At 28.9% G+C, this 18117-nt stretch overlaps 3 protein-coding genes across 3 annotated transcripts; 1 reads left to right on the top strand and 2 right to left on the bottom strand.

Moving 5' to 3' along the window:
* Positions 1–179: 179 nt before the first annotated feature.
* Positions 180–2114, bottom strand: LOC107926232 (uncharacterized). The gene is made up of 2 exons (XM_016857022.2): positions 1923–2114; positions 180–1018 (listed from the first exon to the last, which is right to left on the bottom strand). The coding sequence occupies exon 2, from the start codon at positions 922–924 to the stop codon at positions 325–327; it is 600 nt and encodes a 199-aa protein (XP_016712511.2). The 5' UTR covers positions 925–1018; positions 1923–2114; the 3' UTR covers positions 180–324.
* A 1210-nt stretch (positions 2115–3324) lies between these two features.
* LOC107926231 (putative glucose-6-phosphate 1-epimerase) lies at positions 3325–9419 on the top strand. Its single transcript, XM_016857021.2, has 9 exons — positions 3325–3689; positions 3901–3975; positions 4882–4938; positions 5019–5179; positions 5278–5418; positions 6558–6660; positions 6744–6843; positions 7376–7621; positions 9104–9419. Exons 1-8 carry the CDS (start codon positions 3597–3599, stop codon positions 7588–7590), a joined length of 945 nt encoding a protein of 314 aa, XP_016712510.2. The 5' UTR covers positions 3325–3596; the 3' UTR covers positions 7591–7621; positions 9104–9419.
* Positions 9420–12317: 2898 nt separating this feature from the next.
* LOC107926148 (uncharacterized) lies at positions 12318–16706 on the bottom strand. Its single transcript, XM_016856951.2, has 3 exons — positions 15950–16706; positions 13930–14070; positions 12318–12921 (listed from the first exon to the last, which is right to left on the bottom strand). The coding sequence occupies exons 2-3, from the start codon at positions 14065–14067 to the stop codon at positions 12415–12417; spliced, it is 645 nt and encodes a 214-aa protein (XP_016712440.1). The 5' UTR covers positions 14068–14070; positions 15950–16706; the 3' UTR covers positions 12318–12414.
* Between the last annotated feature and the right edge of the window lie 1411 nt (positions 16707–18117).

The following is an 18117-nucleotide window of genomic DNA, read 5'->3' on the forward strand; positions in this document are numbered from 1 at the left end:
CTTGGATGTATAACTGTTGGGATGAAAATAGATTTTTAATTAAATAAATTTAATTTAGACTGTCACGTAAGATATCCAAATTGGCATTTAAAACCCATTTGGATTGCCATGTAAGACCACTATTAGGAAGGTAACGGAGTTTAACCGTAAAATGACCATTTCATAATAAAACGGTAACATAAGTGATTAAAATGTAACATTTTAAATATAAATAATTAATATATAATCTAAAACAAACAAAAGTGACTATTTTTGTAGTTTGCCCTAATGAATAAATATGACTTTTAACATCCAAATACATATTCATGTTAAGACTCATTTACCTCAATCATCACCATCAAAATCAGGCTCAACCGACTGCTCAAACTCTGCATCCATAATAACACCATCCATTACATGCACAACAAGCTTCCCTCTCTTCATATCAACACTCTCTGACTTCACTCCATTAACCACCAACACTCCTCCGGCATCCTTTGAAACAAACAACTCGAACCCTGACAATGAATCGTAGGACACCTCTTCGCCGCCTATCGGTACCATAGCCGTATCAAGAACACGAGGAATGGCCGAGAAACCTAACACACGAGAGATCACCACGTACGTGTCATTTATCTTTTCTTCGACTAGACTATTGTTCGCGCTTAACCTCAGATCGCGCTCGAAAGCGGTTTCTGAAGGGACGAAAACGGTGAAAGCGAGATCTTCAGGTAACATATCGATCATCATGTTCCCGAATGTACCGACCGATTTGTCATTGCCTGAGGATTTAAGCGACGTGTCATCATAAATGGACATTGCTCCGTTTCCGGTGTCAACATCCGGAACTCTGAGCATCGAAATGATCAACACCAGTATACAACAAAAGAACACTACCGAAAACACAAAAGCAACTGAGTTTTTGCAATAGAACCTTCTCCTCATCTCCTTCTATAGATTATTCATTAGATGCAATGAATTTTGGGCACTTTTTCTCCTCCCAAATCTATTTTACTTCATTGCCAAAATAAACTCAAATCTGGGATTTGGAAACATAGAGTAAATAAAATCAAAATATAAAAAATTCAAAGTTTAATGACTCGTAAAATATGTTATCAAGTAATACGAACAATTCATATATATATGCACTAATCATTCTCAAATTATTTTAAATTGAGTTATCAAAGTATCTGTATTGTAAAGACGAATGTCAATACGGATCTCAAGTGAAACATATTTAAACTATATATATCAACTTGTAAACACGATTGTGTTCATCTTATGCATAACTTGATTCTAAGGTGTTAAAAAAACACTTATCAATAAAATTTAACAGAACTATTTTTTAACGAGTGAGATCCAATGTATCTAACACACGATTAACAGCTGCAGTAATGGAATGATATGATACGATTCTATACTTTCAAAAATCAATCGAAACATGAAGTTGGAAACATGGAGAATTAAACCAACAAATTTACAATGAACTTAGAGTTTAACTTAATTAATTCAAACTCAGTAACAAATGATGTAAAGTTTGCTATTCAAATCCTAGAGCCTAGATGTTCCGGTTTAAGAATAGATGAAAGAGTAGTGATTTGAACTTTAAAATTAAACATAATCAAGTTTTCGATTCAGCATCTACAGACACGGAGAATTTGAAAAAAAAAAAAGGTTCAATCAAAATCAAAATATAGCCAACTGAAATTCAATTGAATATACTAAAGAAATACATGATATTTTATTTTCTCAAGAATCAAAACAATGACAGAAAAATTTAAAAAAAAATGCGAAACAGCTAATCATTTCAATCATTGTTTCTTTAATTCATCAGATTTAGAACCGGAAATCGTATTCAAACAAGAGATCAAAACTCAGGCTGAGAATCGATTGCTGAAATTAAATTGCTAAAAAGAGAAAGCAACCAGCGAAGAAGTATATACCTGGTTAGATGCAGGAAACTATGGCTATGAAAGAATCTGTAAAGCACGAAAACGCTTTCGAAAAATCAATGGAAGATCGCAAGCTACGGTTTCAATAATGGATTTGGCGATGAAAAACAGAGTCCCAAAAGCTCACTTTTTTTGAATGAAACGGATTTTTTTTTTGTTAAAAACGCACTAAGTTTATTGCATGTGAAATTGCCTTGAAAAATGCTCTTTTAACTTAAATTCTGTCGATGTTTATAAATTGGTTAAAATCTGCCATAAGTGTCTCTACTTTTTATAAGTTCGAATCTAGTCCTTATACTTTTACTTTTAGGAATTCAGTCCCTTTACTTTTTAAATTTCAAAATTTAAGTCCAAACGTTAAGACTGATAAAATTATTTTGTTAAATTTAGATTCCTTAAATATTATTTTTTAATTACATGGCTACTAAGTAAATATTTTTTTAACTTAACTACTAAAATATCCCTAGCAAAAATAATTAAAAAAAATCAATTGAGCCTCTTATTGAAAAGTACAATCAATTGAGTCCATTAAATATGGGTTTCCATCTATGTTCTTAACAGACCGTTAAGTACATACGTAACAATTAGCATGAAAAAAATGATGATGTGGTAATTGACATGAAAAAAATTAATATGCTCTTTTAACTTCTAAGCCCATTGAATGTTTTTGCCCAAGTTTGGCCCAAATTATAAATGCTAAATTCGGGCTAGGGTCGTATTAATTTTTTATTTTTTATATAAAATAAAAAATATAATATATCAAAAACACTAAAAATATTAAAATAAATATTTCCAACAAATTTTAAAAAATTTCAAAAAAATCTTTATACTTAAATAACACTAAAATAGGTGCAACTTAACAAGCAAATGCTTCTAAAATATTAGCAAAATTAATAATAAAACAAGAGTTATACAATATCCAAACAATAGTAATAAAATAGTAACAATATAATAATGAAATGATTGTAAAACAATGAGAAAAAAGTAGCAAAACATCATTTTTTTTAAAAAAAAAATCTTAACCAAAGCCTGACTCGTTTTCTAGATAATTTTTTTTGTCTAAATTTATTTTTAAGTCTATATTTTTATCTAACCCTTCTTATTTTTCGAACGGACTTTCGGGCCAAGTGGGAACTATGGACAAATCTAATATTAATTAATCTTTAATTATTTTACAAAGATTTAATTAATTTTAAATTATTTTACATTGTTGAATTTATTGTTATATATATATTTTCAAATTCAATATTAAAACAATTTAATTAAAAATTTTATGATTTCTTTAAAAAAAATATCGTGGCAGTGTGGATTGAGTAGGCTACACGGTATTGGGCCAATGGTGGTGTAGCAAATTATGGCCATTTAAACAATTTCGCCATACTACAATTGTTGTTGTGGATTCAACGCTTCGTCTTTATCGAGTAAAATCTAAAAAAGAAAAAAAAAGGACAGAAAATAAAATAAAAAGTGAAAGAGCGAAAAAGAGTAAAGCACAAAGAAACAGATTTGACACAGTTGAAAATCTTTTGAGTTTCCGTGCTTAAAAAATTCAACTAGTTTTAAAAGAGGGGAAAATCATTTGATTTTCCTTTTTTTTTTAATTTGAATTTTGCAGCAATAACTGAGAATCAATCACTTTCAGTGTTTTTTTTGGGAGAAAATTCTATGTCGAGCGAGAGAGTTCCCGTTGAGTTATCCAAGGGCGTTAACGGCCTTGAAAAAATCATCCTCCGCGAGACTCGAGGCAGCTCTGCCGAGGTAATTTTATAAAGGTTTCGGTTTCTTTATTTCTTGTTTTTTTTTTTTTTGAAATTTAGATTTTCATTTCACGATCTGTTCAATCTGATCTGAGTTAGTTTTCTTTCGTTTCTTTGGATTTAATTTTTGTTCTTCTTCTTCTTTTTTTGTTGTTATTTCGATAGATCTTTGATTTCGGGCTATTTAATTTTATTTCTGTTTTTTTTCCTAGGTGTATATGTATGGAGGACACGTGACATCTTGGAAGAATGAGCATGGAGAGGAGTTGCTTTTCGTCAGTAGTAAGGTGCTTTTTCAGTGACAGTAATTTTCTTGATTTGATGTGAAATATACTTCTTAGAACATTCCTTTGAATTGATGGTTCATTTAGACCTAATCTAATATTTCCCCTGAAATTTTGTATGTAGTGCCTAATAGTTGATATTGCAAAAGCTACTTTTTAGCAGTGGATTTATGCTTTTAATTAACCCATAGATGTCAGAATGATGGAATAGTTTGTGAAAAAACTAGATTTGGTTGAAATGGTTCTCGTAGGTGTCTTACGATTACTTAATTTGTACGAGAGCCTTTATGGATATAAATTTTCATCTTCAATGGAAGCAATTTTGCTTCTTATGTTTCCTTTGTCAACCTGAGATCTGTCTGTTTTGACTTTTGAGTGTGAGCAGTTGCAAAAGTTAGACATATTATGTGTTTTATAGATCATAAACCTTTCTGAACCATTTTTGAAAGATAAAGATCGGATTTGTTAGTATTTGCAATAAATTGAACCCATAGATTAACTGTCCAGAAAATCAAATTTAGAATAATGACATGTTTGAAGAAATTGAATAAAGTTGTAAGAGTTTGTTTGAAACTCTGCACACTATTATGAAATGAACTACTTCCGATACTAGTAGGAAAAATTGCTGTTCAGTAACTTGATTTTCTTCGCTTATCTTTCTTTTTGGTTCCATTCAGTGGTCATACGAGGTAAAGGAGAAGAAGAATTTTTTTGGTTTATGATGTCTATAATGATAAATGACCTGAATTATTCTGATGAATCTGTTTAACAAGTAACTAGAATTCATTTTTTTTATAGTTTTTCTCTAATGTGAATACTAGTATATGCGAATGCAAGTGTTTAAGAATATAACATTTAGAGGTCATGTGCATTTTTGTTTCTAACGTACTAGATATATTTCTTCTGCAGGCATTGTTCAAGCCTCCAAAAGCAATTCGTGGAGGAATTCCTATATGTTTTCCCCAAGTATGTGCAGATCTTCTATTGTCGTAGTTTGTTTAGACGATGATCATTGTGGTCATGAAAAACATGCTCTGTGTTTGCAGTTTTCAAATCATGGTCCTCTTGAGCCGCATGGGTTTGCCAGAAATAGACTTTGGAGCATTGACACTGACCCTCCTGCTTTTCCGACAAACTCATCCAACAAAGCTTACATTGATTTGATCCTTAAGCCTTCTGAAGAAGATATGAAGATTTGGCCTCACAGGTAATGTCAGTTCACAAAAAGACTTCCATATCTGAATCTTCACCACATTATTTTCTTGACCAATTAACTTGACTTCGTGGCTCTGTCTTCTATCTCAGTTATGAGTTCCGCCTGAGGGTAGCTTTGGGACCTGGAGGGGATCTAATGTTAACATCTCGCATCAGGAATACAAATACTGATGGAAAGCCGTTTACATTCACATTTGCATATCACACATATTTTTCCGTTTCTGATATCAGGTAACTCAAAAGGACTTGTTTTATATTTAATTCTTCGGTCATGTGATGTTCTGTAGTACTGCTACTTCCGGGTTTATAGTTGGATACATTTGAGTTAATCTTTTGACATGCACGGGTCACGCTATCTTCTTCCATTGTTACATTTGCATATCCCAGTTTATTAACATTAAATGTTGACAGCTAAGCTATCATAAGTGGCTAAATCTCTTCTCATGCTACTAGCTTCTAGATGTTATCAATAACAACATGGTTTGGTTTTTCCTTTTACTTGCGTAGCTTCTTTGTCTTCTCCCATCCACACGGTTTAAGTCTTCTACTTCAACATTATTAAGTTCTAACAAGTAAAATATCATTTCTGGTGACATCTGTCCTCTTCCTAGTTCTAGTTGATGTCTGGGTCTGAAATTCTGTTCACTATTGCAAGCATGTCTTGTGTTTGAGCAATTGAGCATTATTAATGAGTGGTTTGGATTTTGTTTGAACTGCTACTTCTTGATGATATAGGAGATGGGGAACTTTGTTTATCCTTACCTAATTTGCCCCAACCCCCTTTGAATTGTGTGTTGGATTGGATGGTCTTGATTGTGATTTCCAGTAGTGAAAGTAACGAATGTTCTTCTGCCTGCTCATCAAAGCCACTTGCTTTCCAATGATGAATTGTCACACAATTCTTAGTTTCAATAATAAGGTATATGATAATGTAACAATAACAATTCTTAGTTTTCACCCAAAAGAAATCTTAGGTTTGGATCACGTAAACTGAAATAAAGTAATATTTTAGTAATCTATTTTGCGATATAAGTTTTATTTGCTTGTTTTGTTTTCTTGAACCTTTATTTTGAAATTTTATATTCCGGAAGTAAACTGTGGATTTATAAAATTGTTGATTTTGTTCTTAACTTTTAACAGTTTTCTAATTATTGATATGGGTGCTAACTGAATTGCTGCTTACTTTTTCTCTTTTAGTATGATATTTGCACCTTAACTAGTAAAACTGATTCATGGTAGAATATGTTAGTCAATCACTCTATCTTTGTCCCATATCATGATTATAGTCAATCACTCTATCTTTGTCCCATATCATGATTATACCATTGCATATTATCAGGGTTTAAAAGACTTTAATTCCTTGTGTTCAGTGAAGTTCGTGTTGAAGGATTAGAGACACTTGATTATCTGGATAATTTACTGAACAAGCAGCGGTTTACTGAACAGGGAGATGCAATAACATTTGAAGCTGAAGTGAGTGCATAATGACTTTTTCTCTCAATCTGCTCATATCTAAATTTTGTTCTGCTGACATATTTTTATTTCTGCTTACAAAGGTGGACAAGATATACCTCAGTACTCCAACTAAAATTGCAATTCTGGATCATGAAAAGAAGAGAACCCTTGTATTACGCAAAGATGGGCTCCCTGATGCTGGTGAGGTTTATTTTCTCCAACTTTTTTATTAATGTCCATGCTATTTATATGGACCCTGACACCTTTTATGTATAAGATTTCTCTTCATACTCCGAAACACACAAACAAGAGTGTTTCCTATTTAGCTAGGACTTGGAAACAGTATCATGTTCTTCATTGCTGCTTAATAGTAGAGGAGCTACCTTGTCTTTTTTTCTTACTCTGAATTTTGTGTTCTCTGCTCAAGCTATATGACATTTCGCCAATCACTACCAACCTATGAAAACTGCTCATATGGAATTATGGATTATTGTTGGTTGATTTCAAGTAGTAGTGTGAACTACGTTTTCTTTCTCTTCTAAGATCTATATGCTTGATAAGTATTCTGAACTCGGGCTTGAGATTTTTACCAGGTAGATATAGTGAATTCTGGTAGTATTTGCATGTATGAAATGCAGTAAAACATTCCACCAAAGAGTATTCTGAAATGCCTTATCGTATGTTAATATTCCTAGGCTGTTCTTAGCTCTAATATTATTTCTTTTGCATGTAGTGGTGTGGAATCCCTGGGATAAAAAGGCAAAGGCTATGGCTGACTTTGGTGATGATGAATACAAACATATGCTCTGTGTGGAGGCTGCTGCCATCGAGAAACCTATCACATTGAAACCCGGTGAGGAATGGAGGGGAAGGCAAGAACTTTCTGCTGTTCCTTCCAGTTACTGCAGTGGGCAACTTGATCCTCGGAGAGTCCTCCAGGGTAGCTGAAGATCCTTTACCGTGGTCAATATATGTACAGGTAATTATGCTGAATGTTTAAAACCCATACTTTAAGTTATCTTTATTTTGTAATCATCATGTTGCTTATCGACCTCTATGGAATGGTTTGGGTCATTACTGTTATCTACATGCATTTATCGTGAAGGCCTGATACATGTGCCTTACTACTTCCATGCTTTTCTGTTTTTTGGTGTCTGGTCCTGAACTTGATTTTCAAACCCAAACTTTAAACTGCTCAACCACACATAAAGAAACAAAATTTTGTAGGATATACATACAACATCACGATTCTTATACTGCTGTAATTTTGGCTTTCCGGTCTTTGCATCTAGTATACTTTTTGTTTCTTTCTTTGCAGGTATGTATAAGTAGACTCAAGAACAGTTTTGTACAACCGTGATCTTGTTTTACTAGTATAGCTGGTGTTGTTTATTATTCCCTTCAATTAGGGCCAAACGAAAAGTTGGTTCAAACCAATTTAACTGATAGCTTTCGGTCAAGTTGTTTCAGCCAAGTAGTTTATGATGGTTAATTCGGTTTTGTGGGCAGTTAAACTAGGTTAAGGTTTTTTTTTTTTGGGGGGGGGTCAAGGTTAAAATAGGTTAAGTTGGTTTGTTATCAGGTCTAAATTTTTATAACCAAACTTACTGATTTAACCGACTTCTGATGTATATTATTTTCTTCAATATATTTATAATACATAATAAATATATATACCATATAAAATTTAACCAAAATCCGAACTGACCTTTATTTTGTGTTTTATTTTTCATACTAGGAAGAAAACAAGAGAGAAAAAGAAAAATGGCTTAACTGACTGGATTCAGGGATGTTAAGTCAGTTCGGTTAGGCGGGTTAGTCTGTTATCATATAGAGTTAGTCAATTAAGTCGATGTTTTTACTCAACCGATAGATTGGTTTCCTTTAGCTTGCAATTTATGCTACTTCGCTTACTCATTGCAAATCATGTCTTTTCGAATTATAATTATAATGCAACATACAGGTATCATGATGCAACATGATGTGTGGGTGAATCCTAGATTTTTTTTTGGATTTAATGAAATAAGTATAGCTTAAGACACGGTAAAAGACTATGGAAGTTCTTGTACTAGGAGTTGAATTGCATTTTGTCCTATTTACTAAAAAAATGGACAAGTTAGTCCTTGTATATTAAATCATTCTGTTAAAAATTTTATCCACTTTTATTGTTAAAAAATAGTCCATGTGTCTACCTGTTTGATTTTTTCATCAGCCACCCCGATGTTTAACAGAAAGAATTAGTTTGTTTTTTGATCTAACGTATAAAGATTAATTTGTTCGGTTTTTGAGTAAACGGGTAAAATGCAAATTGATTTCTAACCTCTATGATACTTTTACCCTTAAAACTCTATGATACTTTCACCCTTAAGACACGGCTGATCGATGTTGTTACTGTTTATTATTATTAGCAAACAATAAATATTGTTACTTGCTGATATGTTGAAGCACTGTTATTTTTCAGCTATGCTATGGATGAGCTATTATTTGTCTATGGGCTGTCTTTGAATTGTCTCTCAGAGCCTCTCTCTCTCAACACCAGCTTCCCCGTTTTGTAAGAATTTCCTTAATTCAATTTGAGTTGGATTATTTTCATCTTCTTTTTGTTTTATTTTGGGTTAAAGGGGCTTTGTATTAATTAAAGTTTACATATAGTGCAAAATTATGCCTTGTCCTATATGGGATTTATTTTCTTCACGAATTGGACTTGGATTAAATATTTTGTAATTTGAATTTATAATTGGGTTATTGTTCAATTAAACAAAAAAAAATTATTTTAATATTTAAGAATTTGTTTTTGTTTTAATCTATTTCAAATTTCATTAGCCAACATCTTCTATCATCTTCTTTCCACGAATTAACTAAATTATGGATAGGTTACACAGTTGAATTGTTTTGGAATTTAAAACCAACGCTGTGAACAAGCAACTAGTTTAGCAATGTTGGTTGGATTGGGAACCAGTTAGAGTATCGGTCTAAAGAGTAATTTTAAATCAGTTAAATTGAGAATTAGTATAGATTGATTGAATCGAGTTTTTATATATATTTTTTAATTTGATCAGTGAATTAGTGGCATGATTGATTCGACTATTGATCCGATTTAAGAAAACATAGGTAATTTGTATGTTGGTTGGTTTAAGTGTTGCTATGTTTTCAAAGTTAAATTCTTTGCTAAACCCTTTTCTCTTGGAAAATGTAAGTTTTGATTGTTAAATAAAAGGGGTAAATGTCAAAACAATATATTAACTTTCGTCTGAGATGTAATTTTATATATGAATTTTGATTTTGTATAAATTTTATATGAAATTTTGATATGATTTAATTCTCTTAAAATATTAATAAGATTATTAATACAACATCATTTTAAGTTTATATGTTGTATAGACAAATAATTATATTTATTCACTATAAAAATAATTGGATATATTTATTTTTTTAAATGTATGTAACTTAATCAAAATGAAAGATTAATGTATATATTTGAACCACATCCAAAGTTTCATGTGTATAATTACACCAAATCAAAATTCATGTATCAAATTGCACATTAAATCAAAATTTATGTATAATTTTGAGATTTTTCCCTTAAAAAATAAAAATAAAAAAAATTAGTTTTTATTTCTGTAGTATGTGTATTCTTTGACTAAATTTTTTCTTCGTATATTTTAGATTTTAAAATTTTAATCTCAACTTAAACAGTAACAATTAAATTTATTAGGTAAAAATTTAGTATTTACCACGTAATATGAGTAAGTTGGATTGAATATTTGTTATCAAATTTGATCAATTTAATCTTTATATTTCTCGAATTCAGTCCTAATTTAAATGACAGTTGTTAAATTTATTATTTAAAATAATATGACTTTTTTGTGAGTATTTCGTAAAAATAACAAGCTCACATCGCATTATGTGTGATAATATATTTGTTGCATAAGATTTTAAAAATATCAAAATTTAAAAACTATTGTTTGTATCAGGATTAAATTTTTAAAATTTAAGAGGTACAAGGATAAAAACGATCAAATTAATAGAGACTAAATTCACAATTTGCACATTAAATATTAATATTTTATCAATCAAGCTTTTCCGATAATTTAATTGTCAACTTAAACATTAAATATCAATTTGAATCTAGTAAAATGTTTTAAAAATAATACATAAATTAAATTGTAAAAATGTATATATTAAAAAAATTCTCTTCTAATATAAAAAAAAAAACTAGAAAGCAATGAATTGCTTCAAAATAATTGATTTTTACTTATTTTTTTTTTCTAATTTTAAGTTTAATGTGATTTACGAGTCATCTATGTTCTAAAAAAATGCTCTTTAAATATTTTTTATTTTGGTATTTAATGAATATAAAAAAAAAGTTTACATTGCTATTTGACTTCTGAGCTATATTAATTTCCTCATTTTCGTTTTTAAACTTTTTAATTATTTTGATAGTTAAACTATTCTTTCGATATATTCTTTTTTTTATTCAAAACATTGATGATGTTAAAAAAAAAAGTAACACGCAATCAAAAGAATACATCACATGTTAAACTTGTATGACTTGAAACCTATCACTTATTAAAGAAATAAAATACAGTGGCAAAATAAGGAATCTGTGAGGCGAACAAGTAGAATCCGTATAGAACTCAACTTATTTTATTTGATATTGATTAGAATAGGGTTTTTCAACCAGATATGGTCAAAACTCTTCTTATATCATTTGTTTTTCAACATTAATAAATATATTCTCCTCTGCCAGTAGTGTTTTTCTTAAAAGGATTTTCATGTAAAATTTGTGTGCTCTTATTTTTCTTATTTTGTGTTCATTATATTACTATTATCAGCGTCTATTATAACACCACGTGTGCCTTTTTCCATGTCATTGCTGATGCAACCATTAACCAATAGTGTGGTTGACTAATGATCGATCATTGATTAGAGGTGACCGGCTCTTACCTAAGGTTGAGCAGTCGTTTATTACTTTTGATCATTGATCTTTAATCATTTTAATATATATTTTATTTTTATTTTTTAAAATTAATAATTTTTAGACATTTTATATTTTTTTGAATTTTTAATATTTGTAACATGTGTAAAAAATTATATGTAAAAAGTTGTTAAAACTATGTGTTCGCATTAGACTTGATCATGGGTAAGACCATCCATCCAGATTTGAAGTCTCACCCTAAAAGGAGGAGTGTTTGAGTAAAAATATAAACTCAAAAAATAAGCTTGGACAAAAAATAAGACTTGTTTTTTAAATGGGTTAGGCCTCAAATAAGATTTTGGCCTCAAGACTTAAATTAGTCTAAACTTTCTTTTTTTTACTACCATTTTGTTATTGTTTTGCTATTATTTTAATATTATATTGCTACTATATTATTGTTATTATTTGGACATTCTATAACTTATATTTTATTGTTAATTTTACTATTATTTTAAAAATATTAGTAATATATTATATTTTTAAAATTATTTTAAAAAAAAATTAATACAAACATATTGAGTCTGGGTTCAAATTTAGTATTTTTAATCTAAACCAAACTTAAATTAAATTTTAAACCTATTTTTCAAATCAAGTTCCTAACTTTTAAAAAAAACCTAAAATTTTTCAGCAATCTAACTCGAATCCCACCCATGATGAGTTCTCGTTGGCACCTCGGGAGTTTAAGTAGCTTTGATTGTACCTAAAAGGAAGAAATTTAATTGGATTTTATCTATGAATGATACAAAACTTACAATACAAACTAATTAAAAGAAAGTGAAAAAGAAAAAGGAAAATTAAATATTGTTCAAAGGTAAGTGTAAGTCCTGTTTATGCTTAAGCCATGGAAAACTCAATAATGGAGGAGTGTTGGGGCCAATGAAATCATCTCCACTCTCTGATTTAAACGAACCCCTATTAGTAATTTCCCCACCTTTTGACTTCTTCTTCTTGCTTGCACCGCCGATACTCAGTGTGAGTTCAACTTCACTATCTTCATCCGAGTTTTCCCCGGCCGGTCTCTCCAGGTCGAATCCCTTTGCCGTTTTCATGGCGTGAATGTGATCGCCGGAGCAACTGCTAGTCCTTTCCCTTAAGGTCGGATCGGCTTCGAGATTGGGATTGTACCCACAGGTAATTTGCAGCGGTGTTGTTGAATGTTGGTGGTGGTTAATGAGTTGGGATTGGTTGATATGAGAGGAGGTAACCATTGGAGTTGCCCACAACCTGTTTGATTTAATTCCCTTTTTCAGTTCCTCCATTAGTGCCTTTTGAACGCTGTACACCCGATGAAGTTCTCGTACCTGCAAATTCAATTCTCAGTTTTAAAAAAGAAATAGTAATAATCCATCGAAAATTTCAAAAGAATATTATTGATTTAAATATTTACAAGATTATCCAAAACCAAGATTGAATTAATCGAATTATTTTGATTAATTTGATTTTAATCAAATTTTGTTATGACGAAAATATAGAATATAGATGTGTGTTCTGATTAAAGCTCTGCAAATTTGCATTTTCTCATACACATCGGATAATTTTAAGCTTTGCACCTATGTTACTCGGATTTAAGGTGAATATCGTATATAGATAGGGATAAAGTTGGAAATTTTTTCAGAAGGGTAAGATTTGAATTATAATTTTTTGAGAGAGCTAAAATGTAATTTTATCATTATATTAATATCAAAAAAATTACAATTTCAAAAAGGATTAAACTATAAACTTTTTTTAAAAGAGTTAAAATGTAATTTTACCGAACAAAATTTTAATGTAACTAACTCACCCTTATATATAGATATGTGTTCAATACAAATATATTTAATTCCATTTAAGGAGACCATATTCGTACTCATATTAGAATATGCCCTGGTTATATATATATATATCTTATGTTTTGAGAAAGATTAAAATATGTGTTAAGTCTTTCTGGTTTGACAAAATTTGAGATTTAGTCCATTTATTTATTTTGTTATTTAAAAACCTCGATCCAATTATTAAAATCGTAAGCATTTTCTGTCAAAATTTGTCAATTTCAAATTTTGATTAGATTATTCTCGTATAATATGTCATATGATTAACAAAATATAAACATAATAAATTGACAATTTTTGACAAAAACTACTAACAAAAATAAGGATTGGATTGGGATTTTTAAATTGAAATAGTAGAAGGATTAGATTTTTAATTTTCAAAATACATGGATTAAATCTCACATTCTATATAAGTACAAGGACTAACAACATTTTTTAACCATTAATGCAAATAATTGTAACAAAAAAAAAAAAAAGACTTGATGTTTTCACAGTCCATACCTGGTGTTTGAACATGTCTTCATGCATTTGCATTGTCTCTTTGATGGATTCCATGTTATTAACCCTAATTTCCGTGGAATTACTTTCTGAGCTTTCTATTATTGGGTTTATACCACAGTGCTCAAGTTCGGTTCCCATTGCCTGAAAATGGTTTAAACAATAAATTATTGCTTGGAGGGTCACAAAATATAGGTCTAATTATGATTTTAGTCCCTCTATTATGTTGAAATTTGAGAGTATATCGTTTTTACTTTAATTTAGCATAAGTTATGACATGGATGAATCTACATGAATTCGTTAGTACTATTAACGATGTTATCAATTTACAACTAATACCGCTAATACTTTAACAGCAAATTACGGTAAATTAAAGTAGAGAGATTAAATTCTAAATTTTAATATAATAGAGGGATTAAAATTAGAATTAGACCTATAGCATAAGAAAATAATTTCCTTTGGGAACTTTGTTTATTCTTACAACCTTCTTTTGTACTGATATATGTTACTTGGATTTAGATATGAATATACGGATATTTGAATAGTAATCGAAAAAAGATGTTAAAATTAAATACTTTAAGAAAAATAAAACGTTGAAACATGCTATTAATCTTTGTACTTTGACATATTTTGAAATTTAGTTCATGTACTTTAAAAGTTAAAAATTCAATCATATTTTTTTTTAATTTAAAATTCTAGTTCAATCATTATCATTGTTAGTAATTTTCCGTCAAAATCTATCAACTTGACATGTTGATTAAAGCATATGATTGATAGAAAATAAACCATGTTAAGTTGATAAATTTGGATGGAGATTACCAACAATGATAATTATTGGACTAGAATTTTAAATTGAAAAAAACAAGATGATTGAATTTTTAACTTTTAAAGTACAGAGATTATATCTAAAATTCGAGAGACTTACAAGGACTAATAACACATTTTAACCAAAATAAAAAGTCTATAGGAATTATATCTCAAATTCAGGTCTAACTGATAATATTGTTAAATTCAAGTTCATTACAACTAGAGATGAAGGTACAGGGTAGGCAAAGGCTTTGGTCCCCCAAAAATGAAAAATTGTTGTTTAAATCCCCAAAATTTATCAAATTTAAAGTTAATATATGATAAAATTATAATTTTCCCCCCAAAATGCTAGTATTTTGATTTATTCCTTTTGAAAACTATCAAGATATAAGCCAAAAAAAATATAAAATTATATTTTAGCTCTCATAGAAATATATAATTTAATCTCAATCCCTAAAAATATTTTTGGCTTTGGCATTGATTATATAGTCATTTTTCTAGCTACATTGCTACCAAATCAGTTATTATTATTATTTTAAAATGCCACTCCTGTAAATCTAAAGCAAAAAATTTAACTATGATAACAATTAAATCTAAATTTTGAAATCTGAAAAGTATGTAAAATTAAAATTCTAAAAATAAAAAATATAAGAATTAAATTCCAAATTTAAAAATATATACATTGAGAGACCTACCATATATTTTAACCTTAAAAAAATACCCAAACAATGAAGAAGGAAGGCAAAGAAGATGGGATATGAGCAATAAAGCTACCCAAAAATGGATTGTGGGTCTCTCAGTCACTAACTCTATCTGGTTTGTTCTAAAAAAGTGTCTTTTTATTTATTTATTAAAACTCATGATGGGATGTCATGTTACCCTGAAGATTGAAGCTAATATGTGATGAAATTTAGCATAAAGGCAACAAAAATCATTAAATAATTCACCCAAGAACATGATAATTTGAAGTAGAGAAAATTCAGTTTCATACAGTAATTTGCAGTATTAAGGTTAAACTGCAAATTTTTATCAAACATTTAATCAAACACCTTACAGGCAATTAATCAAACACTTACGGATCAATCAAAAAACTGCAAAAAGAGAATTCTACCATAATTTTTGGATATCAGCTAAACTATCCCATGAGAAAATCTAACAACGATTTACAAGATTAGATCGAAAATAAATTAGCAGAAGGAACTGAAATTTGTTTTACCTGAAAGAAAAAAGTTTCTTCAAAGAGGCTTTATATTCATCCAACATATTCTTCAAAGCTCAAAAGCGCATAGATGATCTTCGTATCTTGTAATCAAAATGCAAAATCCAAACAACACCCAAAGTAGAACAGCCAACGATCATGAAACCCTTTTTTTTTTTAATGGACGGAGTTATCTAAAACATCACCCCCCCCAAACAAATCTTCTCTTTGTTAAAGCCATGGAAATGTTTGTTAATAAATTTCAAAAAGCTTGACAGGCTGTGAAATGAAGGTGGCAAGAGCAAGAACAAAGCAAAAATAAAAATATAAAACTGGACTAGCAATGTGTTTGTAAATAAGAGTAATATTATATTTTTAGAGAGAGAAAGCCGAAATCATATATATATATTCCCTAGATTAGCTTGGTTCATCCAATTAGGAGAAAAAATAATTTTTTTTCCTATAAAAAATTCTATTAAAAAATAAACTTAAATTCAAGTGTTTTGAAACATATTATACTTCTACGTAAGAGCTAAAAAAGTTATGAGTAATTTTAAATATTATATCAAAAAACAGATATAATAATATCAAAAAAGTATATACATGTAATTATTTTTATGTTTTTTATACAAAAATATTATGTAGTTTATAATTTGGATTTGTATAATAAAGTTGTAAAACTCCATTATGAAGGAATATCAAAGAATGGGAGGCCATATCTATATATATGGAAACAAATGGTAGTCCCAAATATAAGGAAAGGGTTTATGAGTATGATCAAGACATTCTAGACAATGAGTATATATATGTGTTTTTGTGTTTAAAAAGGGACCACTTGGCCTAACTTATTGCTAATTTATAACCACATTTTTTTGCACATTCTTGATAAAAGCTGAAAATTATAAGTTAGGTACACAATTTCAAATATTTACTATTTTTTTAAATATTTGTATTTAGTTAAAAATTAATTTTATTGATTTATTTTATTAAGTTGGTATTTATTAAGTCGATTTAATTGTTTTAATCGGATATCATCTTGATTAATATGATTAAATTGATCGGTTATCAGTTATTAAAATTCATAATTGAACTTATCAATTTAACCAACTTCATCTATATTATAATTTTATTTATTTTAAATGTATTTATAATACAATAGATAATATAAATGTAATTTTTTTATAATAGATGAAAAATAAGTAGGTGGCCGCTCAATTGCTATTATAACAATTAATAATACGTGAGTTTAAATATGCTTAAATACGTTGTTTTTTTTTTTTTACTTTAGGGTTAGAGATTATGAGTAAAAATAATCATTGTATAAAAAATAAAGAAATAAAAAGGTTAATTAATTTAATCGAATTGATTAGGTCGGTTAAACTATAGTTTGGACAAGCAATTTGGTTTAATGTCTTAGATTGTTGGTTAAGTGAATTAAGTTTAAAAAATTGACCAAATCGATTAAAAAAAACCGAATACCCACTCTAAGATCACATGCTTTAAAATTAAAATTAGAGATAATTTCGATTTTGTATAATTTTATTCAATAAATTTTGAATTTAATTACATTAAAAAAATGGAATTTATTTTATATTTTAATCATCAAAGTGAAGATGATGTAGTGTTTCAGTTCATGATTTGACATTACCGGAGATAAGGAGATTAGTTAAGATTCTTCAAAAGGTTGCTGATTAAACAAGCAATTCAGTCCTGTAGATTAGCATGTTTTGTCTAAAATAATACATTTAATAAATAAAAATATGGGATATTTTAATAAATATATTATTTATAATTATAATGCTGAGTCTCTTTTTCATCTTGTGTGCATATTTTATATAAGTTTTATCCGAATTTTTTCGATTTATTTCGACTTTTACTTAGTTTTTTTGTTCATTGTGTAGCGTATTAATTGAATTTGATATTATAATTGATGGAATTTTTATTTATACTTATTCTGTATTTGTAATTTGTACTTGTAATTATATATATAAACTTTTTTTTTAGTATAAATGTATAAACAAAATATTGAATCTACATCCTTAGTTGAAAAAAGAAAGTTTTTTTTAGTTCTTTTTTAAAAATAAAATAAAATATTCAATTTAAGATGGATTAAAGGGTAAATGAAATTCAAGGTTATTAAATGATTAATAAGTTTATGTTTTGACCATTTAATTTTAAAAAATTAC

The sequence above is a fragment of the Gossypium hirsutum genome, chromosome A08 (genome assembly GCF_007990345.1).
Source record: "Gossypium hirsutum isolate 1008001.06 chromosome A08, Gossypium_hirsutum_v2.1, whole genome shotgun sequence".
In the NCBI taxonomy this organism is placed as follows: Eukaryota; Viridiplantae; Streptophyta; class Magnoliopsida; order Malvales; family Malvaceae; genus Gossypium; species Gossypium hirsutum.